General features: G+C 40.4%; 1 protein-coding gene across 3 annotated transcripts in view; it reads right to left on the bottom strand.

Moving 5' to 3' along the window:
• Positions 1-25,497, bottom strand: part of LOC137378176 (peroxidasin homolog) — a 272,519-nt gene that overhangs the window by 12,037 nt on the left and 234,985 nt on the right. For 2 of the 3 annotated variants that reach the window (XM_068048332.1, XM_068048334.1), the window contains 5 exons: positions 24,854-24,988; positions 19,538-19,746; positions 14,139-14,262; positions 8,829-8,916; positions 3,932-4,045 (listed from right to left, as the gene is read on the bottom strand). In XM_068048332.1, coding sequence (XP_067904433.1) covers positions 3,932-4,045; positions 8,829-8,916; positions 14,139-14,262; positions 19,538-19,746; positions 24,854-24,988 — 670 coding nt within the window. Of the gene's footprint in view, positions 1-3,931; positions 4,046-8,828; positions 8,952-14,138; positions 14,263-19,537; positions 19,747-24,853; positions 24,989-25,497 lie in introns of those variants that run through there. The other variant, XM_068048333.1, reaches the window with a different exon arrangement.

The following is a 25,497-nucleotide window of genomic DNA, read 5'->3' on the forward strand; positions in this document are numbered from 1 at the left end:
CTCAAAATTGTACTCTATCTTCCCAACCCTCCCGCTCAAACATATTTGCATACTAAACACAAAATCTGCCTTGAACCAACGCAATTGGGCATTTAAAAAATGTTACATTTTAAAAACATTTTGCTTTATAAAACGAAATTCCTTGATATATTTAAGAGCGATAACTTAGTGAAGTTTGATTAATATAACTGAAAATGGTTTTAATCACAAAATATAAGCATTTTTAAATCAGTGTTAATCCACCGCCTCTGAATAGCCTTATTTTAAATGAGTGAAAATGACTTTACAGATATACAAAACTATTTTCTAGTTATTTGAGTACAGTAATCAGTTACTCAGTAAATTAAAAAAGAATTGCATTCTAAACCTTTTAAAATGTATCTATTAGTGTCTTTGTGCCCAAAAATTCCAGTTTAATTTTGATGGGCTTTGTTACAATCATCTAATTCATGGTTTATATTATTTTTTTTTAAAGAAGTCACTTTCAGTTTTGAGGAAATTAAATTTGTAGATGCAAGGTAATTGAAACTCTGGAACTTGGAGATTGGCAGACTACCCAAGCTATTTTCACTTCAAAGGTCTTTCCATGTGTAGAGGGGTGATAGCCATAAAACAACAGGTGGACCCGGTTAGTTGGGGAACTGAAGTCAGTAATTCTGAAGAGAATTGCCCTGTCTTTGTTTGCAATATTCATTTGGGTATCCAGAATCAAAGGGATGTTTTGGAGTTGGAGTTAATTAGCTTAAATTTCTATCTGGGATATCCCAGATGTACCACATTACTATGGAGATAAATTATGTAGGGGAATTCCCTTTGATCTTGTGTTTTATCTCTGTGATTGCTCACAGAAAGTTCTGTTGGTGTTTGGAAGCAGCTAGACCCATTAGCAAAGGGCTATCAGGAGTGAAGGGTGCTTTCTGATTTGAAGTCACTACGCAATGCAATGATGCGAGTGAGGCTCAGGCTGAAGAAATCCAAATTCGTGGCTGGAGGGTTTGCCTAGTTGGTTGGTAGAGGGAGAATCCCCAAGAAACACCACACCTCGGAAGATTGCTGGGAAACTAAGGAGAATTGGAGTGAATTCCTGAGTGTTGTGGCATGCCTTGTATTGGTCCCTAGAGAAGTGAATGAACCCTCAAGATCCTGTAAAGTACAGGGGAACCCTTGGGAGGAAGTAAAAGTCAAATGGGGAGTGTTTGTTGGGATTTTTGGGTTTAATGTATAAGTGATTACAAACTATAGAGTTAAGTTAGTAGTGCTTGCTTTGTTTAACTCTTGTACAGTAAAGGTTTGTGTTTAAAACGTGAAGTCTTGTGGCTTAATTATGTTAATAACTGAGTGTTTGAGTTTCTTTTTAAAAAACTACTGGCCTCTATTGGGATCACAGCACCTTCTCGAAGGCCTATAAACGAATGCAATTAGTTGAAACTCCCAATGGTGGTTAATTCACCCTGGCGGACTGGTCAGATTTTGTGTGCGGGGCCAGTTTCTAGCCCAATGGTTTTTTAAACTAGTACAAAAGATAGCAGAAATGCATTTGCACTTAAAATTCCTCAATTTTCTATGCTGATTACACTGATTTTGGGCAACTTGCACTGATAAAACAAAAGCAGTCGAGTGGAATCACCACTTTTAAAAAGGTGCCTATTACTGCCCTTGTGCCTGAAAAAAATTAAGAACCTCCTCGACAGGCACAATGAGTGGAAATTCGCAATAGTGATTTACTTGATCTGGGGGCATGGCTGTTTTTTTGGATGTGGCATGTTTCCAATGTGATTTTTTTTTTAAACCAGCTCAGAAGATAGCAGAAACTCAATTTGCTTTGGATGTAACTGCACTTGAAATCTCTTCATTTTTTTTGAGCTGGTTTGACTATTTGAGAAATAATCTAGCGGAAGCTCTACAGCAAAATGCCTGTGCATATTTCCAGTAAACTTTTCCCATTGTAAATTCCTATGGGCATATCTATAATAGTTCCTGCTTATGTGAATTTACCATAATCAGTGTCCCCACAAAAGAGGATAAAATATCACTCTTTCCCATTATTATAGCTCAGGCATTGAGAGGAAATGTGTGCAGCTGCAAGATTAATATATTGTACCTTATGTTTATTTATCTTATAAACAATGAATGACTTTAAAATGGGGACTGAATTATGTCTGTGTGCCCAATTATTCCCATTTTCAAACCGTGCTTCATATTAGGGAGTCAAGATTTAATGCAGTTTAGGTGCAATGCCATGGCACTGGTAATACATTAAAAAGATTCTTTATAGCATACACTTTTTGTATGTATCACACTTAAATCCTCTAACACTTTCCCGGTTACATTTCTCATCACATTGTGCTGATAAAACCCTTACTGATACAAAACAGCATATTCCCCACCTCACCATGAGCAACACCATGGGTGATCTGTTAGCATGTACAGTATATAAATATAGTTAATACATTTCATGGTGAGGACTGAAATTCCTCAAAGTTTTCTAAAGAATTTCTAAAGTGAATAGCACAAGAGCTGGAACAATGATAAAAATACTAAATTATACTCTACATTTTGGACTGAAGTTGGGCAGCTGGAGAGTTCTATTTTTCTGCCTTGGTTGATCTGTGCAATATTTTGGGGCTTGTTCCATACAATTAACTGACTTTAAGATCAAGAGAAAAATACACTGACTATATATTCGAGACAGTCACCTATGGAATTATTCGTCGCAGTTTGGAGGGCATGCTGTTTTATAAGGACATGTAACACATAAGGCATTACTCTGTTGCTATGGTAGAGCTGCGAGTAATTGGCCCCTCGCTAAGGCCATCAGTCTAATAGTTCTAAATATATAAATCATGAAGCCAATTTGAGGCTAATTGCTATTAAGGTTAATCAGAATTCAATTAGAAGGTATTTTCTGTTGCTGGGAAAGTTTCTCTGTAGGTTAGTAGTTTTTTATAAATAGTTATCTCCTCCTCCAAGATCAGAAAAAACTGTAGGAAATGAGTAGCATACTTTCTCCCTTTTTAATGCTATTTTCAAAAGGTGTCATACATAAATTTTCATTTACGATGCCTGACGTGCGGACAGACACACCAGAAAACTTTTAAACAGCAGTACTGGATTAAATGGACTTCCATGAAGATTCACAATACATTCACCCCTCAAAAGAGGTTTTCAACCATTCTCCCAGTATGTCATCTCTGGCAAGATCAGCTTTTAATGTCCATCCCTAGATACAGTTCAGTGCTTGCTAGGCCACTTAAGAGAACAGTTAATGATCACATTTTATTGCCAGATTTTTTAAAACCAAATTCAAACTGCCAAGTTTGAATTTATGTTCTCTGGATTATTAGTGCAGACCTCTGAATTACAAGTCCAGTAACATAACCATTACACTGCCATACCTATAATCAAAATGAATTTACATAAGAAGTCTAGCTGATGAAAACACAGAATTTTAGGTGGCACTATCCCTCAGCTATTATTACCAACACCAGCATCAGAAATAACTCTGAAGCGAGCACTACTTTGTACATGCATTTATCAGTGAATTCAGAGGTTGGACAATCTATTGTCAGCTGAAACACTCTAAAACAATCACTAAATATCTGTTTTAAATTTCCTGTTCTAATTGGTCCCTGTGGAGATGGGATGTTTCCTTGTTCTACAGCACGGAATTAACTTATGTCTTGTGGAGTAAATTCTTGCCAAGCTACCTCATCATCTGGTGAAATGCAATTTTGGTGGGAGTGCTGGTAGTGAATTGCCCACCTGTTATACACCCCACCCAATTTCCCCACCAAAGCTGAATTTTCACCCCTATAAAATTGAGAATGCAGATAGATGCATTTGGTTCAATGTACAATGCTACTATTCTCAAGCTTTGCTTAAATAACTGGCAGTTTGATCACTTTACAACTTTCAGAGTTTCATTTCCTACCTTACAGTGGCACAAAGTGCATGGATCTTTCTGCCAACGTTCATCTTCACGTCTTACATTTCCATCCTTATCAATGCAGCCTGTTAGTTTCAAGTGAGCTTCAAGCTTTTCTATCTATATATATATATATTTAAAAGAATCATGTTTAAGGTTGACAAACTACTTGTCTCGATTTCTTTCTCATTTTCAAAGCATTACTTTTTTTGATGTATACCATCATTAATACTATTACCCAGAAATTTAGTTATTATAAGAATCCTGGCTTACATTGTCACCCCAAATTAGATTGACTAATTCAGGCTAGACCTCAAGGACTGAACCTAGGAACCTCCTGGTCTGTATGGCCTAGACTCAGTGCTAGCTAGGTTCAGCACTGTATTACTGCTGTGCCTACCTATTGAGCCATCCTATTGATGTAAGGAAACTCAACTTAAACTTAAAAGGAAAACAAAAATACTTTTCAAAGTAAAGGTTGATACTGATGAATATGCAAAGGAAACTGAATGCCCAGTTCTGTGTGAATACACCAAAACCCCATGCTATTCCAGAATGAACAATAAGAATCATGTAATTTTCAGGTATATATAGGGAATATAGGACCATAAAAGACCATTGCGATGCAACTGGCCGGTCTATTATATTTGTAGTAACTGTGGGTTAAATACCTTTCCGGACTGCAAGCACACTAATTAAATATTTGTGACTTCAGTTATGTACATTTGAAATTTAAAAAAAGGACTGCAACTGGAGCACAGCAAGCTGTAGCTTGTTGCTTCGGGAGAAGTCAGAACAAGTTATAGAATAGGTCAGGGTGTGTATTCCTTTTAGTAATGGGGACCTGATGTCAAGATTCTGGATAAAATTGAAAAAGACTGATACTATCCCAATGTGTGGCTCAAACCACAGGTAAAACAGGTTAATTTGGGGAGAGCTAGTATGTGCAGGCAGTTAACATAATGGGCAGGAGTTTCCACTTTGGACATAATTGGTGATCCAGGTACAAATCGTGTTCAAAATTACACGCGTTTCACTGAACATAAAATCTACCATGAACCAGCGCAATAGGACAAATTTTTTTTTTTAAAGAATTGACTCATAAAAATATTATTTGAGGTATTTAAGAGCTGTAATCTGGTGCAGCTTTATCAATGCCCCTGAAAATGGGTTTATTACAAAAATAAGCATTTTTAAAAATCAGTATCTAGTCTACCATCTGTAAGTAACACTTTTAAAATGACTGAAAATGACTTTAAAATACTATACAGAACCATTTACTTGATGCATTAGTGCACAGTAGTCAGTTTCTTAGTAAATTTTTAAAAAGTAATGTTTTTAAAATGTAGCTATTTGTGTACTTGTGCTGAAGAAAAACAGCTTAATTTTAAAAGCCTCCTTGAAGGCCTGCAAACAGGTGCAATTATTCGAAACTCACTATGATGATTCATTCGGTCTGGGACATAGCCAGTTTTGTGGGCAGGGCTGGTTTCTTGCGCGATGTTTTTTTAAACCAGTGCAACAGATCACAGAAACTCTATTTGTACTGGACGTAATTTGCACTTGAAATTCCCAATCTTTTGCGCTGGTTTGGCTGATATTTGGTGAATTATGCTGAAGAAACCATCGCAACCTAATGTAAACACCAGGCCAATATTCTTTTCCCTCAGTTTAATTCCAGTACAGCCTGTTGGTAGGAAAGTCTCCCTTTCTCTATGGATTTTAAGTTCCTAAACTAAGTTTGACAATTTGCATGGAATAGGAGGATCAGTGTCAGCTTGGATAAAAAAAAAATTGGCTTAAGGACAGAAAACTGTGAGTCGCAGTAAATGCTTGTTTTCAGATTGGACAATGGTAGAAGTGGTGCATCCCAAGGTTCAGTGCTAGGACCACTGCCTTTTTCTGATATTTATTTTTATATATATAGTATTTATATATATGGAATACACAGTAACATTGCAAAATTTGCTGATGGTACTAAACTTGGAGGAGTGAACAGTGAGGATGATACCAGTTGGCTGCAACAGGCCATAGATAGGCTAGCAGAATGGGCAGACATGTGGCAAATGGAATTTAATACAGAGAAGTGTGAGCTGATGCATTTTGGTAGAAGGGATAGGGAAAGGCAATATAGGCTAAATGGCACATTTCTAATTGCACAATCCAGAGGGAGCTGGGGTTTGTGTGCCATATCGCTGAAGGGACAGGAGGTTTTGAGAGTAATTAACAAAGCATATGGGATCTTGGGCTTCTTAGAGGTATTGAGTACAAAAACAGGGAAGTTATACTGACCCTTTATAAAGCACTGGTTGGGCCACAAGTAGAGTCTTGTGTCGAGTTCTGGTCACCACAGTTAAGGAAAAATGTGAAGGTCCTTGAAAGGATGCAGAGGACATTTACCAGAATAGTTCCAGGGATGAGGGAATTTGGTTATAAGGTTAGGTTGGAGAAGTTAAGGTTGTTCTCCTTGCAGCAAAGGAGATTGAGGGGTGATTTGATAGAGGTGTACACGATTATGACAGGTTTAGATAAGGTAAACAAAGAAAAGCTGTTCCCATTAGCTGACAGCACAAGGACTAGGGGACACAGATTTAAGGTTTTGGGTACAAGGGGGATGTGAAGAAGAACTTTTGTTTTTACACAGCGAGTGGTAATGACCTGGAACTCGCTGCCTACTAGGATGGTGAAAGTGGAGACGATCAATGATTTCAAAAGGAAATTGGATGGGCACTTGAGGGAAATAAACTTACAGGGCTATGGGGATAGAGCGGAGGAATGGGACTGACTGGATTGCTCTACAAAGAGCCGGCACAGACTCAATGGGCCCAGTGGCCTCCTTCTGTGCCTTGATAACTCTATGGCTCAATTTTATACTCATTTATGGCAGTTATGAATACAACACTAGCCACATCTTGGGACAAATCAGCAATCTCATTCAGGAGTTTCGTAAGAAAAGTTGATGTGGGAAATATAACTGTGCATTTTTTTTTATTCATTCATGGGATGTGGGCGTTGCTGGCCAGGCCAGCATTTATTGCCCATCCCTAATTGCCCTTGAGAAGGTGGTGGTAAGCTGCCTTCTTGAACTGCTGCAATCCATTTGGGGTAGGTATACCCACAGTGCTGTTAGGAAGGGAGTTCCAGGATTTTGACCCAGCGACAGTGAAGGAACGGTGATATAGTTCCAAGTCAGGATGGTGTGTGACTTGGAGGGGAACTTGCAGGTGGTGGTGTTCCCATGTATTTGCTGCGCTTGTCCTTCTAGTTGGTAGAGGTCGTGGGTTTGGAAGGCGCTGTCTAAGGAGCCTTGGTGCATTGCTGCAGTGCATCTGTAGATGGTACACACTGCTGCCACTGTGCGTCGATGGTGGAGGGAGTGAATATTTGTAGATGGGGTGCCAATCAAGCGGGCTGCTTTGTCCTGGATGGTGTCGAGCTTCTTGAGTGTTGTTGGAGCTGCACCCATCCAGACAAGTGGAGAGCATTCCATCACACTCCTGACTTGTGCCTTTCAGATGGTGGACAGGTTTTGGGGAGTCAGGAGGTGAGTTACTCGCCTCAGGATTCCTAGCCTCTGACCTGCTCTTGTAGCCACGGTATTTACATGGCTACTCCAGTTCAGTTTCTGGTCAATGTTGGCCCCTAGGATGTTGATAGTGGGGGATTCAGCGATGGTAATGCCGTTGAATGTCAAGGGGAGATGGTTAGATTCTCTCTTGTTGGAGATGGTCATTGCCTGGCACTTGTGTGGCGCGAATGTTACTTGCCACTTATCAGCCCAATCCTGGATATTGTCCAGGTCTTGCTGCATTTCGTCATGGACTGCTTCAGTATCTGAGGGGTCACGAATGGTGCTGAACAGTGTGCAATCATCAGCGAACATCCCCACTTCTGACCTTATGATTGAAGGAAGGTCATTGATGAAGCAGCTGAAGATGGTTGGGCCTAGGACACTACCCTGAGGAACTCTTGCAGTGCTGTCCTGGAGCTCAGATGATTGACCTCCAACAACCACAACCATCTTCCTTTGCGCTAGGTATGACTCCAGCTACTGGAGGGTTTTCCCCCTGATTCCCATTGACCTCAGTTTTGCTAGGGCTCCTTGATGCCATACTCGGTCAAATGCTGCCTTGATGTCAAGGGCAGTCACTCTCACCTCACCTCTTGAGTTCAGCTCTTTTGTCCATGTTTGAACCAAGGCTGTAATGAGGTCAGGAGCGGAGTGGCTCTGGCGGAACCCAAACTGAGCATCACTGAGCAGGTTATTGCTAAGCAAGTGCCGCTTGATGGCACTGTTGATGACACCTTCCATCACTTTACTGATGATTGAGAGTAGGCTGATGGGGCGGTAATTGGCTGGGTTGGACTTGTCCTGCTTTTTGTGTACAGGACATACCTGGGCAATTTTCCACATTGCAGGGTAGATGCCAGTGTTGTAGCTGTACTGGAACAGCTTGGCTAGGGGCGCGGCAAGTTCTGGAGCACGGGTCTTCAGTACTATTGCCGGGGCCCATAGCTTCTGCAGTATCCAGTGTCTTCAGTCGTTTCTTGATATCACGCGGAGTGAATCGAATTGGCTGAAGTCTGGCATCTGTGATGCATTGAAGTACATTCTACCAAGGTTGCCATTAAGGCACATTGTCGAAGTAAAGTGTGGAGCTTTACTGAGTATATGAATTTGTTCGACCTGGTAGTCCTTGATGCTGACTTGGGGTGTCAAAATATCCGTCACTTTGATAAACAACAAAAATAATTCAAAAGAAAAATGGTTGGTGTAATATAGAATGCAAACAAATTCGCTAAATTTATTGTGCAAATTATTTTTAGAACTCAAAAGTGAAATCCAAACAGTAATATAATTTACAGAATATTTGAAACATATGATAAAGTGTTACAATCCTACCTTTCTCCTTAGATTTTCCAGTTCAGTCCCACAGTTGTCAAGCTGTATAGAGGCGGAGTTGGAAACCTTTTCCTGAACTTCCACATCTCTAAAGGAAATGAGCACACAATATCATCTCGAAAACTGAGAACATAACAGAAACATGATACAAATTAGAAAGAATGGGCCCAACGCCAACTGAATCTCAAGTAATATTGTATACTTTATATTTGTGTATGAAATGGGAAGGGAGGCACAGGGAAATCTACCTTGGGCAATCTTCTTTCTAACTTATAAATGATGCATAGTCCATTTAACTTCCCTTGACACTATAGCCTACAAGTTACGGCATTTCTCCATTTACTATTTTAAAATAGGATCAGTGCTTGCATGAACATAGTAACATGAACATAGTAACTGCTAATATCTGGCTTTAATTCTCCAGTGTTCTGACAAAACCGCTTTCATCTTTCCTCAGATGAACACTGTCTTTTCCTCTTTTATAGCTAGATTTGAACTACGAATCCTTTCATTACTGCTGCTCTCAAATCAGTGTCACCTTTCAGAACCTTGATTAATTTGGAACAGCTATTGCAAGATGATCTCAATGGGGAGGATTATTCTGCAGCTGAGCTTAAAGAACTCTATGATCATTTTAAATTTCATTTGCACTGATGTTAAATGGAGATAATGTTTTATTTAATTGCCCAGCAGCATCTTGGAATAAATATTGCTGAAGTAATTTGAAACCCACTTCCATTGCATGAGTACTGGCACACTGGATTTATTCTCAGACACAATAATAACTAGATTTAGTACCACATTACAATGTACAGCGTATTTAATGGCATACTAAAATTCTGTTAAATTTGAATCATTTTCCTTGTCACCAGCAACATATGATTTCAATGCTGTGCTGCAATAGAAAGGACAGGGATAAGGGAATTTCTGTTACAGAGGAACGAAAGTCTCCTTCTTGTTCAAAGTACTAAAAAACTACTTAAATTCTGAAAAAAGGTGCAACTAGGAACTATTCTGAAAAAGATTAAAACAACTTGAAGAAAAAACTACAAAATAAAGCATTAATATTAGCACTCACTAATCAAACTGTAATTTCCTTTTGAATATAGATTGCAATAATTTTTTTTAAATATGGTGAAGCATGCACGTACTTGCTGAATAGATGTGTAACTGGTAAATGAATTTCAATATGGATAAGTGTGCGGTGGTGCCTTTTGGTAAGAATAAGGAGAACACATACTCCTTGGAAAATAACAGTCTAAATGGGGTAGAGAAGCAAAGGGATCTAGGGGTACAGATACACAAATCACTACAAGTAGCAAATACAGAAAATGTTGGAAATACTCACATCTTTTGTTTCTTTACTTGTCCCATCATTACTCCCCTTGGCCTTTCACCATGAACCCTTTTGTCATTTACTCTCTCCTCCACCGTATCATGGACCTTCCCTCTTGATCTTTTTTCCCACCCTCCCCCCTTTTACTTGCTCAAAACCTATTACATTTCTAACTTTTCCCAGTTCTGGTGAAAGGTCACAGGCCTGAAACATTGGGCTGAACTTTACCTCACCCTGCTGAGTGGGATGGTGGTGGTGTGGCTAGTCGGGCGACTGAGGACCGAAGAAGCCTCCTGGCAAAACCAGGCGGCTTCAGTGTCCCGGGGTGGCCCTCATGATCGGGCACCCTGTGCCCAAAGGAGGGCTGCCCCCGCCAATCCATCCACCCCCAAGACCCAACACGTCCCCCTTCCCCCCCAATCAACCACCTTTGCATTGCTGGGGCCTGACCGATTACCCACAGCGAGACAACCAAAACCTACCTATCTTCCCGGCTCTCAGGCATCTTCCCTTCATGCTGGGTTGCAGTCCCAGCAGTGGCCACCACTCCTAGTGGCGCTGCTGGGACTCAGAGCTGCCGGCCCACTGATTGGCCGGCAGCTCTATTAGGTGGGACTTCCTACCTCAAGCGAGTGGAAGTCCCGCCTCATACCAATTGAAGCCCAGGGAGCCACAAAATATGGGTTGGATCCCCAGGCGAGGCGGACACGGGTTTGCCACCGCCTTTTCAGTCGGTGGCTGGCTCCTGTCCACCTACCGTAAAATTCTGGCCGTTAACTCTGTTTCCTTCTCCACAGATACTGTCAGACCTGCTGAGTATTTCCAGCATTTTCTGTTTTTATCTCAGATTTCCAGCATCTGTAGTATTTTGCTTTTGTACTGAAAGTAGTTAATAAGACCATTAAAAAAGCAGTGGGGTTCATTTCTAGAGGAATAGTATTGAAAAGCAGAGAAGTTATGTTATGATTACAAAGAACGTTAGTTAGACCACACCTTAGGGTACTGTGCACAATTCTGCTCTTATAAAAAAGTATAAAGAGGCATTAGAAAAGGTGCAAAAAAAAAGATTTATAAGGACACCAGAACCGCGAGATTATAAATATTAGGAAACACTGAATGGCTGGAGTACTTTCCCATAGAAAAGAGAAGACTGAGGGATGACCAGATAGAGGTCTTTAAGATTATGAATAGGTTTGTTAGGGTAGATGTAAAAAAAAAGATGTTTCCATTTGTGAAGGAGACTAAAATTAGGGGTCCTAATTATAAGATAGTCACTAATAAATTCAATAAGGAATTCAGGAGAATCATCTTTACCTGAAGAATGGTTAGAATGTGGAACTTGCTACCACCAAGAGTAGTTCAGGCAAATGGCATAGATGCATTTAAGGAAAAGCTAAATAAATGCATGAGGGAGAAAGGACTAGAAGGATATGCTGCTCGGGTTAGGTAAAGAGGGGTGGGAGGAGGCTCATGTGGAGCATAAACGCTGACATGGACCAGTTAGGCCAAATGACCTGTTTCTATGCTGTAAATTCGGTGTAAACAATAAAACAACAAAATAACTTTGCCATGTTCTGGGGCCAGGCAACATGAAAGAAACTGTGAGCATAGTCTATTTTTCATTGCATAGATAAGTGAAAACATGCAGTTGTGTTGTTCACAAGTCACAAAAACTGGCAGAAAAATAAGATCACTGCTCCTTTATTACTCTTAGAAAAAACAAGTTAATTTTTAACAAAAAGCATTTTAAGATCTTTGGTAGAATCAGGTACCATATGCTCTACTGCTGATAGATCCTATCCAAGGCAATTCTCATATTTTCATTTTACATGCAAATTACAATGTTTGTTTAAATATGCCAGCATCTTTCAGCAAAATCAAGATAGAAAATGGAGGGTGAAGTGGATCTAGAAGACACTGTTCAGTTAGATTCTACCTGTTACAGGGTCAAGAATATATACAATAGAATGTCTGCACAGCATAACACACATGCAAAACAAATAGGGGACAAAATGATAAGACATTCCAGTTTTCTTTGTGAAATTGAATATTAAAAACTGCAAATATAAAGAAAATGCAAATGCTGCAAATCCGAATTTAAAGTCCCAGAAATGCTGTAGATACAAAACAGGTCTGTTAGAATTTGAAAAGAGAAAAGAAAATTTAATGTTTCCGGTGTAGGTCCCTTTGTCAGAACTGGGAAATGGAAGTTATTTAATGGAAATTAACAAAGCAAAAGAGAGAGGGGAGGGGAGGAACAGTAATAGGTTGAGTGCCTAAACAGGTTTATTTTGTAAAGCGATAACTTTTTTTGTGAAGGTTTCTTTGTAAATTGGCTCACTAAGGGATGGACAGGATAAATCACAGGGAGTGGTAGTGAAATGGTAGAAATATAAAATAATTACTTTGCTTCAGTATTTACCAGGGAAACTGATCAGGAGGAGAGGACATCAGAAGATGAGATTAGAAATGTTGTAACTGCATTTAAAATAAAGAGGAGCATTGTTAAATACACTCAAACTCAAAGAGGATAAAACCTCTTGTCTATCTGGATTACACCTGTCATTTTAAAAGAATCTAGGGGAAAAAAAGCAGAGGCACTATTACACATATTTCATAGTTGATTAAAAGATGGGACCTCAGTTCTTCCCAATTTATATCAATAATTTAGACGTTGAATCAAAAACAATTTCTAAATTTGTAGATGTCACCAAATTTTGTGAAGGGTAGTGGGCGGTGGGATAGTCAAATAAACCAAAAGAGTTTATTTCTAGAGAGACAATTGAAAAGTAGAGACGTTATGCTAAATCTGTGTTGAACAATGGTTCGACCACACTTGGCGTACTGTGTATAATTCTGGTCGCCATATTCTAAAAAAGGATATAGAGGCACCAGACAGCATGCAAAAGAAATTTACAAAGATGGTACTAAAAAGCAAGGTTATATCTATCAGGAAAGGATGAATACGCTGGGTCTCTTTAATCTTGAAAAGAGAAGGCTGAGGGGTGATCTAATAGAGGTCTTTAAAATTATGAAATGTTTTGATAGATTAGACAGAGAGAGAGTACTTCTACTTGTGCAGAAGCGCAAAACTGGAGGTCATCAATATAAGATAGTCACCAAGAAATCTAACAGGGAATTCAGAAGAAACTTCTTTATCCAGTGTGTGGCGAGAATGTGGAATTCGCTACCACAGGGAATGGTTGAGGCGACTAGCATAGATGCATTTAAGGGGAGACTAGATACGCATCTCAGGGAAAAGGGAATAAAGGGTTATGCTGATGGCGTTAGATAAGGAAGGATGGGAAGGAGGTGAGTGGAGCATAAATGCCAGCATGGACTGGTTGGGCTGAAAGGCAATAACACTGAATAATTATTCGATGTTTTTATTATGCAACACACAAAAAATGATTTCCATTAGGTTTTAAACTACATTGGTGAATTCACAGATTCCTTGGTCTGAATGGGGATCTTCACTCAGAAAATATAAAATGGAGGTTGGGCTAAAATATTGTAGTGTCAACTTTCTACACTACATTCCTTTTGAGTGTGGCTCCGAGCAGGGATGGCAGGATTGGTGAATGTGCCCTATAATCTTATGGGTATAAGGAGATCACCATCTTAAAATGTCAGGATAAATTGAAGGAAAATTGAAAAAATTATATATTGAGGCCATCAGAAAGTAGTAATGGGGAAAAGAAATTAAATACAACTAAATCTAAACAAGACAACAAACAACTATGCTACAATAAAAAGAGCAAGTAATAAAAAAAACACATAAATTGAATCGTTTGTTGTGGTTGGCACAGAGTGAATTTGATTACTCACTCACATCAGCATAGGCACAAAAGCCTGCCCAGAACACTGGAGTCGTAATTCCTTGCCAGAAAGGTTTTGCTCAGAAATTGTTTTTTTTAAAAAAAAGGTTAATTTAGTTTTTCTGCAGCACAATTGAGGACTGCCATTTCAGTTACCTCTCACTTTGTTTTGTCACCCGTTTGTGGTTTGCAGATTTGGCTTCTGGGAAACTAAACTCTTCTGAACGCTTGCTGTGGAATCTTTGTGACAGAGTATTGAATTGTCCACGAGTTGTACAGTCTAGACAAATAAAAACATTTCACTACATTACTATTAGCATCTAACAGTTCCAGTTTTGTAAAAAGGTGATGCCCTTCACTTTCACCAAAATTTTTATTCACAGATGTCAAAAATCAAATCTCTTCAATATGCATATTAAATTTAGAGAGTAATTGATTCCACTGACACCAGACTGCATTTTCCTCTTTATGGCTGAATGATGTGAAAGACGATAGGTAACTTTATACATTTGGGGATTCACTCCGTTCCCACTAATTCATAAGGAAGAGATTCCCTATTTTAGAAGTTTTTTGCCATACTACTCCTTATCTCCTTACATTACATAAGGCCAGGACTCTGAATCTGCCATTCTGGAACAGACATTCAATGGTGCATGATAGCAGTTCAAGGGCAACTTTCATTCTGACTTTCTTCTTTTGCCAGTGTGAAGACATTTAGCTGACACCCAATGTGACTGAGATCCATGACTTAGTATGTGAAGGATCATGTAAACATATGTCCTACTGCTTTGTGGTACAGTGTGTTGGTGCTCAACATGTTGCTGCTTAATTTATGCCTGATTATTTCTGTTCAAATTTTATTACGTATGTGACTTATGTTTACTCATTTTCCCCTGCAGTATCAAGAACAACTTGCATTTATATAGTGCCTTTAACATGAAGAAACATCCCGAGATGCTTCAAAGGAATAATCAAAAAAAGGACACCAAGCCAGAGAGATATTTGTATAGGCAACCAAAAGCTTGGTCTGAAGGTCAGTCTTCAAGGAGGTGAGGAAGGTGGAGTGGTTTACTGAAGAAATTCCAGAATGTGGGGCCTAGGCAACTGAAGACACAGTAGGAATGTGAAAGGAGGTCTGGATGCAAGAGGCCAGAGTCAGAAGTACAGACCGCTCTGAGAGGAGCTTCAAGAGAGAAGGGCGAGGCCTTGAACAGATTTAAGCACAAGGCTCAGAATCAAAAAAATGAAGTATTGGGGATCAGAAACCACTCAGGTAAATGAAAACAGGGGTGATGGGTGAGTCAGACTAGGTGCATGGTAGGATACAAGCAGTAGAGTTCGGGATTAGCTTACTTTTAGTAGGATGCAGGATGATAAATAGGCTAGGAGAGTAATGGCATATACAAGTCTGGAGGTGACATCATTAGGATTAAGGGTTTTAGCAGCAGATGGGTTGATGCAACAGATGATGCAACGTTATGGAGTTGAAAGTAGCGAGTCCTTGTGATGGCGAGGATATGGAATCATGTGCTCAGCTTAGTGTTGAATAGGATGCAGAGATTGCGAACAGTCTTTTTCATCTCAAGACGGTGACCAAAGAGGAGGATGGATTCAGTGGTGAAGATAAGGATTTTGCGCTGGGGCTGAAAGGTGATGACTTAGGTCTTCCCAACGATTAACTGAAGGAAATTGTGGCTCATTCACGACTGGATATTGGACAAGCAGTCTGACAACATTGACAGCAGAGGGGTCAAGAGTGGTGATGAAGAGATAGAGCTGTGTGTACATGTAGAAGCTGATTCCACATCTGCGGATGATGTTACAAAGAGTAAACACGTAGATTAGAAGCAGCCCAAGGATAGATCCTTGAGGGATTCCAGAGATAAAAATGCAAGGATGGGAAGAGAAGCCATTGCTGTGGATGCTCTGGCTAAGATCGGATCGCTATGAGTGGAACTAAAATGTGAACAATCCCGCTGAGCTGGATAATCGAGCACAGGCATTCGATATTGGGTGGATATCTCTACATCACCTCTTGACCTCTCTGCTGCCTCTGTTGTCAAGGCTGTTTGTCCTCTTTTAAGACGCTCCTTAAATTTACCTCTTTGACTTTTGGTCGCTGTCATGCAGGCCTCCACCTGCCAAGAATGAGGAATATTAATTTTGCCACATGAACATTAATTTTAAACTGTTACTGGAATGAAGATAGAACTGGGAAAAAAACCCACAATGGATCCTTGGCTGGAAAGACATTTTTGCATATTAACAAACAGTACTTGGTAAGTACAAATGAGCTACTCTCTGCTCTAATTTAATCCACAATGGACTTTTGATTATCAGACGTTGAGGGTGGAGGAGCTCGCATTTCAGGTTAACTGCGAAGATGGCCGAATATACAAGTGGACGTGGTCACACCAGCAAGTCACATGATTAACCTGCTGGGCTACCTGAGTTTTTGAATTTGAACTTGCCACAGAGTTTTGAACTGGCAGAAAGCTGTTTGCTCCTGGACTGAAAAGACCTCTCGTGGCTGGCTTGCTGCAGCCTCTCCTGTCTGCTTCCATCTCTTCCTCACGCAACTGAAAACCACTGAAGACATGTGAACCCCAACACAGAGAAGTCACCTACAGTGGACAAGGTTTAAGAATAATACTGGGCCCCAACGAAAAGCAAGATCTACCTACAAGAGGACTCTACAGTGAGCTCGAAGAACAGTAACAAGAAACTCTTCAGATATTGCCTCAAACCTCACTACTTTATTTTTCTTCTGCTCTTTTGTGTCTCAATTTGCATGTGCGTATCGTGTATGCATGCTAGCATGGGGCACGGCATGTATCCGTAGGCATTAATCAAATTAGAGTTGAAGTTTCAGTTTTAATAAATGTCACTTTTCTTCTTTAAATCTAAGAAAGCCTGTTTGTGTTCATTTCTTTGCCTTATAATTGGAAAGCAGTGAACATGGAGCTCAAAACATGGTGTGCTTAAAATTAAATCCTGTTACAATAAGACCAGGTGAAGGCTGAAATGGACCCCTAGACACCTTTCTCACCTGGTTGTAACAGTCACCTTCCCAAATATTTCATGTAGCTCAGTGTCAAATTTTATTTGATAACGCTCCTGTAAAGTGCCTTATATTAAAGGTGCTATGTAAATGCAAGTTGTTGCTGTTACCAAAATCATTATTTGTTGCTTTAAGAGACACACATTGTTTTTGTTGTAAAGGGAGAAAAGTGGAACATAGTAATAAAACTCAGGCAACTCACATCATGTGAAAACACAATTATACTTTGCAACTCAACTTACACTGGTGTCATTTGGCAAAAGAGTTTGCCAAACATTTTAATTTCAAGACTGCGCTCCTTCACGTCTATCTGTGTTCAAGTCTATTTTTGCTCTTGCCACTAGATGGAGGGAACGATGTCACTGAGCTGGATCTGGCCCACGTTCCAACTGGCTTCCATCCACAAAACCAGCAAACAGCTGACACTTTGTTCAAAATCACATGCACGTTTGAAACTGGGAATTGTAGCTTGACACAATGTTTTAATTTAAAGCACATCAAGCCAATATTTACTCCGTAGTATAATCAAGTATTACTCCAACATTCCTTCAAGTTATTCTATTGAAGTTATAAATGTTTCTTAGTGGTGTAGCACTATCAGCACTGGGGCTGTATATAAAGAAAAAGCTTATTCACAAAGAACACATGAGCTGCTGTATTGTACAGCTGCTTGGACGGGAAACGTTTATAGCTCATTCGGGGATGGAATGTGATTTCTATCAGGTATTATAAATGATCGTGACGTTTTAACTTATGAGATATATTATTTGTAATTTATCATTTAGTCAGAATCCTCAGCGTTCATGGGATTTACATACTTTGGGAAAACAGCAACAACTCTGGATAACATTTTCTTTTTCTCAGATCCAGAATGCAAGTCTATATACTTACTGCTCTGAGTCTCCTCTTCATTAAACTAGTAGACTAATACTGTTAAGGAGTTTTACATGTGAGCAGACCAAATTTTCAAGACTGAGATTGATAGATTTATGTTAGGTAAAAGTATCAAGGGAAATAGAGAAAAGGCAGATAAATGGAGTTGAGATACATAATCTAACTGAATGAGGGAACAGGCTTGAGTGGCTGAATGACCTGCTCCTGGTCATATCTTCCTATGTAACGCCACTGTCTACAGGCGGCATTATACGGAATAGATGAGGCGGCCATTCGACTCCTTGAGCCCGCTCGCTATTTGATAAGATCATGGCCGATCTGATTGTGGCCTCAGCTCTACTTTCCTGTCTCCCCCTATACCCTTTAACTCCCAAAATTGTGTGTCAGAAGTGGGATATGAATCCACACCTCCAGTCGGAGACCAGAATAATCCTGCATAAGTGAAGCAATGCCAATTAATGTGCCTCGCTTACACTTCTTCTTTGACCTCCTTGTTTCGAGAGACAATGGGTAAGTGCCTAGAGGTGGTCAGTGGTTTGTGGAGCAGCGCCTGGAGTGGCTATGAAGGCCAATTCTAGAGTGACAGACTCGTTTACACTAGAGCCCTAAAATGGTCAGAAAGCTTTCTAGCACCACAACATACAACAAAGGCTGCAGAAAGAAAAGCTTTTTCTCAAAATGAACTATACACCATTAACCCAGACATTAATTTATGACCTGCTCTTGCCTCTAAATTTAATTAAAATAATTCTCCCTATTAATTTTTAAATTATTTTCTTCATTTCTTCAGCTGGTGTACCCATGGCAAACTGAGAGGAAATCAACTTGATGTCTTTTCCATTGTAAGTGAGAGCAGTCAGGATGGATTAGCCTCCAATGAGACCCTAATGGCCCACCTAAGAATCCATAATTTACTGATGTACTCTCACAACCAGCTACTTCATGATATGGCATGTTGGCAGAATATGAAAACATCCAGCTCAAACTATTTACAGCACTGTTCTAAGGGTACTTTAAAAAAAAATAAAAACACACATACTAACTGCAGGTGAATATTAAAATGAGCCTCTAATTAAAGAGTGCGTCCCTTCAGCTTTTGCAACAAGCAGAGTGCTGACAAAACTCAACCAGCCCGAACTTGCAAAACTCCAAACACAATGTCTAACATTAGATGTGATTCTGCAGTTGGCCAGCATTTATTGAACAATTCCTAATGTGCCAGGAATTAAACTAACAACCAATTTAAGATTATTATTTGGGCTCGCAGTGTGGCTAAATTACGTTTGCTAGAAGCTACATATATTTATGCACAGGGACCTGGCCTCTGCAGGCAAAAGGAATATGCCCAAGCATTGCGCCTTTTTTGAATGAAACCAAAGACATTGGGGACAGTAGATCCCTGGTGCATTCTCCATGGCAACATCTTGACCAAAGTCGACTTGCCAAACAATCAGCACCCTTTTCTCATGGAGTATAAATTGTTGCTCCCTTTGAAATTTGGCATTCTTGGATCTGTCCTGACGAGTGCAAGATGAAAAGCTTTGACAGCATGTCTCCTTTTTCAGCAATAATTAGAGTGTTCACTTTTACCAAGTCTTACCTTCACAGCAGTCCTGCCACATCCGGAGGTCAATCTGTGGAATTTCCCTGCAGCTGACAAAGCCCTGAGGATAACGTGCCACTCTGAAGACATCGGGCTGAACCTGCTGGATGTTGTCTCCATTGTCACACATGACTCGTGCAAGTGAGGCTTGTTTTATCTGGGTTAACTGGGCTGGGGTGAAGACGCCAGGATTTTCATAATAGAATCTGAGCAAATACAAATAATTTTCCAATTGTCTCATAGTTCTCCCAACACAGAAAAGATTGCCAACATTGTTGGATTGACAAATTTTTGTCCCTAGTGGAAGATTCACAGCACTTAAACATTCACCTCACTGACAAGCTGGTGCTATCGGTATGACAGGTAGATTTGCCTGATAGATTTAAAGCGATATATTAATCCCATTGTTAGGTAGTTTTGCCCAAACTCACCCAGGTAAAACGATTACACCCTGTTTTACTCGAACACTAAGCAAACACATTAGGGGATCAGTTTTTCAGCTGCCACAATAATTCAGTGCCTAATGGACCAGACAAGCCCCATAATTTGCTGGTGCAAGTTCACATCTAACCTCTTTTTGATATGGTGTATTAGCGCCACTTAATCTCAGACTTGCTCTCAGAACATGAAAACTTCCAATTTCAACTATTTACAACAACACTGTTCCGGGGTACTTTCAATGATAATTCTACAATATAACAGTGACTACACTTTTAAAGGTAGCTTACAAGTTCACAGAAACATAGAAAGTAGGAGCAGGAGTAGGCCATTCGGCTCTTCGAGCCTGCTCCGCCATTCATTATGATCATGGCTGATCATCCAACTCAGTAGCCTGTTCCACCTTTCGCCCCATACCCTTTGATCCCTTTAGACACAAGAGCTATATCTAACTCCTTTTTGAAAACATACAATGTTTTGGCTTCAACTGCTTTCTGTGGTAGCGAATTCCACAGGTTCACCACTCTCTGGGTGAAGAAATTTCTCCTCATCTCAGTCCTGAAAGGTTTACCCCGTATCCTTAGACTATGACCCCTGGTTCTGGACTCCCCCACCATCGGGAACATCCTTCCTGCATCTACCCTGTCAAGTCCTGTTAGAATTTTATAGGTTTCTATGAGATCACCCCTCACTCTTCTGAACTCCAGTGAATATAAACCTAACCGACTCAATCTCTCCTCAAATGTCAGTCCCGCCACCCCAGGAATCAATCTGGTAAATCTTCACTGAACTCCCTCTGTAGCAAGGACATCCTTCCTCAGAGAAGGAGACCAAAACTGCACACAATATTCCAGGTGTGGCCTCACCAAGGCCCTGTATAATTGCAGCAAGGCATCCCTGCTTCTGTACTTGAATCCTCTCGCTATGAAGGCCAACATACCATTTTCCTTTTTTACCGCCTGTTGCACCTGCATGCTTACCTTCAGCGACTCTCGTACGAGAACACCCAGGTCTCGCTGCATATTCCCCTCTCTCAGTTTATAGCCGTTCAGATAATAATCTGCCTTCCTGTTTTTGCTACCAAAGTGGATAACCTCACATTTATCCACATTATACTGCATCTGCCATGCATTTGCCCACTCACTTAACTTGTCCAAATCACCCTGAAGCCTCTCTGCTTCCTCCTCACAACTCACCCTCCCACCCAGTTTTGTGACATCTGCAAATTTGGAGATATTACATTTAGTTCCCTGATTTAAATCAATAATGTATATTGTGAATAGCTGTGGTCCTAGCACCGATCCCTGCGGTACCCCACGAGTCACTGCCTGCCATTCGGAAAAAGAACCATTTATTCCTATTCTTTGTTTCCTATCTGCCAATCGCAATACACTACCCCACCCCCAATCCCATGCGCTTTAATTTTACATGCTAATCTCTTATGTGGGACTTTGTTGAAAGCCTTCTGAAAGTCCAAATAAACCATATCCACTGGCTCCCCCTCATCAACTCTACTAGTTACATCCTCGAAGAATTCTACTAGATTTGTCAAGTATGTTTTCCCTTTCGTAAATCCATGCTGACTCTGCCTGATTCTACCACTGTTTTCTAAGTGATAATAGACTCTAGAATTTTCTCCACTACCGACGTCAGGCTGACTGGTCTATAATTCCCTGCTTTCTCTCTACCTCCCTTTTTAAATAGTGGGGTCACATTAGCTACCCTCCAATCTGTAGGAACTGTTCCACAGTCTATAGAATCTTGGAAGATGACCACCAATGCATCCACTATTTCTAGGGCCACTTCCTTAAGTACTCTGGGATGTAGATTATCAGGCCCTGGGGATTTATCGGCCTTCAATCCCATCAATTTCCCCAACACCATTTCTCTACTAATACTGATTTCTTTCAGTTGCTCTCTCTCACTAAGCCCTATGTTCCCCAACATTTCTTGTATGATATTTGTGTCCTCCTTTGTGAAGACAGAACCAAAGTATGCATTTAGTTGGTCAGCCATTTCTTTATTCCCCATAATAAATTCCTGTTTCTGACTGTAAGGTACCTACATTTGTCTTCACTAATCTTTTTCTCTTCACATACCTACAGAAACTTTTACAGTCAGTTTTTATGTTCCCCGCAAGCTTGCTCTCCTACTCTATTTTCCCCTTCTTCATCAATCCCTTGGTTCTCCTTTGCTGAATTCTAAACTGCTCCCAATCCTCAGGTCTGTAGTTTTTCCTGGAAAATGTATATGCCTCTTCCTTGGATCTAATGCTATCTCTAATTTCCCTAGTAAGCCATGGTTTGGCTACCTTTCCCGTTTTACTTTTGCGCCAGACAGGGATAAACAATTGTTGCAGTTCATCCATGCGCTCTTTAAATGTTTGCCATTGCCTATCCACCATCATCCCTCTAAGTAGCGTTTCCCAATACGTCATGGCCAACTCGTGCCTCATACCTTCGTAGTTTCCTTTACTAAGATTCAGGACCCTTGTCTCAGAATCAACTACGTCACTCTCCATCCTGATGAAGAATTCTATCATATTATGGTCGCTGGTCCCCAAGGGGTCTCGCACCACTAGATTGTCAATTATTCCTCTCGCATTACACAATACCCAGTCTAGGATGGCCTGTTCTCTAGTTGCTTCCTCAATGTATTGGTCCAGAAAACCATCCCGTATACATTCCAAGAATTCCTCTTCTACGGTATTGTGACTAATTTGATTTGCCCAGTCTATATGCAGATTAAAATCACCCATAATTACAGATGTTTCTTTATCGCATGCACCTCTAATTTCTTGTTTAATGCCATTCGCAGCATCACCACTACAGTTTGGGGGTCTATATACAACCCCCTTGGTTCGCAGATGACACGAAAATTGGTGGTGTTGTAAATAGTGAGGAGGAAAGCCTTAAATTACAGGATGAGGGAGATGGGCAGAGCAGTGGCAAATGGAAATTAATCCTGAAGTGTGAGGTGATGCATTTTGGGAGGACTAACGAGGCAAGGGAATATACAATGGATGGTAGGACCCTAGGAAATACAGAAGATCAGAGGGATCTTGGTGTACTTGTCCATAGATCACTGAAGGCAGCAGCACAGGTAGATAAGGTGGTTAGGAAGGCATATGGGATACTTGCCTTTATTAGCCGAAGCATAGAATATAAGAGCTGGGAGGTTATGATGGAGCTGTATAAAACGCTAGTTAGGCCACAGCTGGAGTACTGTGTACAGTTCTGGGCACCACACTATAGGAAGGATGTGATTGCACTGGAGAGGGTGCAGAGGAGAATCACCAGGATGTTGCCTGGGCTGGAGCATTTCAGCTATGAAGAGAGACTGAAAAGGCTAGGGTTGTTTTCCTTAGAGCATAGAAGGCTGAGGGGGGACATGATTGAGGTATACAAAATTATGAGGGGCATTGATAGGTTAGATAGGGAGAAACTTTTCCCTTAGCGGAACTGTCAATAACCAGGGGGCAGAGATTCAAGTTAAGGGGCAGGAGGTTTAGAGGGGATTTGAGGAAACATTTTTTCACTCAGAGGGTGGTTGGAATCTGGAACGCACTGCCTGTAGAGGTGGTCGAGGCAGGAACCCTCACAACATTTAAGAAGTATTTAGATGAGCACTTGAAATGCCATAGCATACAAGGCTACGGGCCAAGTGCTGGAAAACGGGATTAGAATAGTTAGGTGCTTAATGGCCTGCACAGACATGATAGGCCGAAGGGCCTGTTTCTGTGCTGTATAACTCTATGACTCTAAGTCTTTCTTTCTTTGAATGGACTATGTAGTGCAACACTGAGTCACATGGACCAGGAACATCTCTTTCCTTCTATGGTCTGTCCTGAACTAGTAATGTAGGCACTTCTGTTTGCCTCAGCACTGCTAGGTCAGTGTGCCTGATCCGCATTTCATGACTCCCTTCTGGAAGTATTTGTGCAAGGGAGTTCTCAAGTGAGTAGAGTCAGAGTTGGACAGGATTCCGTCTCCCCCATGTCAAAGAATTCAATAAAAATCATAAAATCATTAAAAAGAGCAACTGGATGCAGCATCAGAGAAGTGGGAATTGGGGATAAGATTGGGCAGAAAGTGGGAATAGAAATTGTAAATGTGCTGTTAAAAATTAAGTTTGTTTAAAAGACCAATTTCCTTCTCTAGGGGAAAGAGGTAATCCTGCCAATGTAAACAGTACAGAAACAGAGATGGACAGATGAACTAATACAGGCTGAATGGAATTTGTTATCTGTATTAATACTCATTATTCAGAACAGGTACTTGGGTGACATACTAGAGAGCTACGACCAGCTGTAAAATCCTACCCCACTCTGCGTTTCTAGGGCTCATTTAAAATTTGTGAAGTCAAGGGCATCCTGTGAAATTTATCAACCAATTTTAGAATTCTGTACAATGATTTCGGGACACACTGATCGGATTCACATGGGTTCCGACTTTTTGAAATGGATTTTGATCAACCCCTGTAATCCATAAAAACATGTATCGCTATCAGTTTCCTCTAAGTACTTCTTACGGTTGCAGCTTAAATGTGTAAAAAAAACCCAGAATTTTGGATCTTGTATTTGATCCCTTCAATATCCTTATACAAACAAGTTAATGGATTCTGCAAACACAAAACATAGCAGAAAGGCAAAGTGGCACAGCTTGAATTGCGATTGACAAGCAAACATGTTAAATAGTGCTAAGGTTTTTCCATGGTCCCAGAACCCTCCAATTGACTTTCAAGAAAACTAATCCAGCCACGTATTGCTACTGATGTAAAAAAATTCAACTGAAAGCAATGACTGGGCACCTAACACATGCAAATTACGTCCTTTATGGGTTGATCAGACGACATAAAAACATTCTGTATATTTACCTGTCTCCATCCCTTAGTCTACGGAACTGAGTACTAAGCAGGCATAGTAGCACAGGTCCCACTCTTGTGCCAGGTATCAAATCTTCTACCATCAGTGCAGGCCAAAGGTCTATATTCCTTGGAGTGCTATATAACCTATAACAGCAGTAAGGTTAGCGATTGATAAGATAAATAAAGACTTCTGTTATACAGTCAGTATTAGTTACTCAGAAACCAAGCTAAGCAAATTACCAATGAAAGACAATGTCTATCAAACAACAGTGCTTTACTTTGTTATTATTGGATAAAGGAATCCCACTGCATGTAATGCTTTATTCAACCCACCCTTTTCCTGTCTCACTTGGAGTTGAGTTTCAAGCGCCATATTCTTTTTGAACCAAGACTGTCTAATTTCACCGCTGCAAAATTGCTCACATCTGGTCTTACCTCATGCCACCACTCCGGAAGCTCTCATCCACACTGTTACTTTCCGGATCAATGTCTCCAATGCTCTTTGTGCCAGCCATCCCAAAAACTACCCTACAAAAACTCCAACTCATCCAAAATTCCACCACCTGGATTCCTGCCCCACTCCAAGGTGCTCATCACCCTTGTCTTCTCCGACCCCAAGTATTGAAATCAAAATCCTTGGTCTCATTTACAGA

This window comes from Heterodontus francisci, chromosome 16, assembly GCF_036365525.1.
Source record: "Heterodontus francisci isolate sHetFra1 chromosome 16, sHetFra1.hap1, whole genome shotgun sequence".
Lineage (NCBI taxonomy): Eukaryota > Metazoa > Chordata > Chondrichthyes > Heterodontiformes > Heterodontidae > Heterodontus > Heterodontus francisci.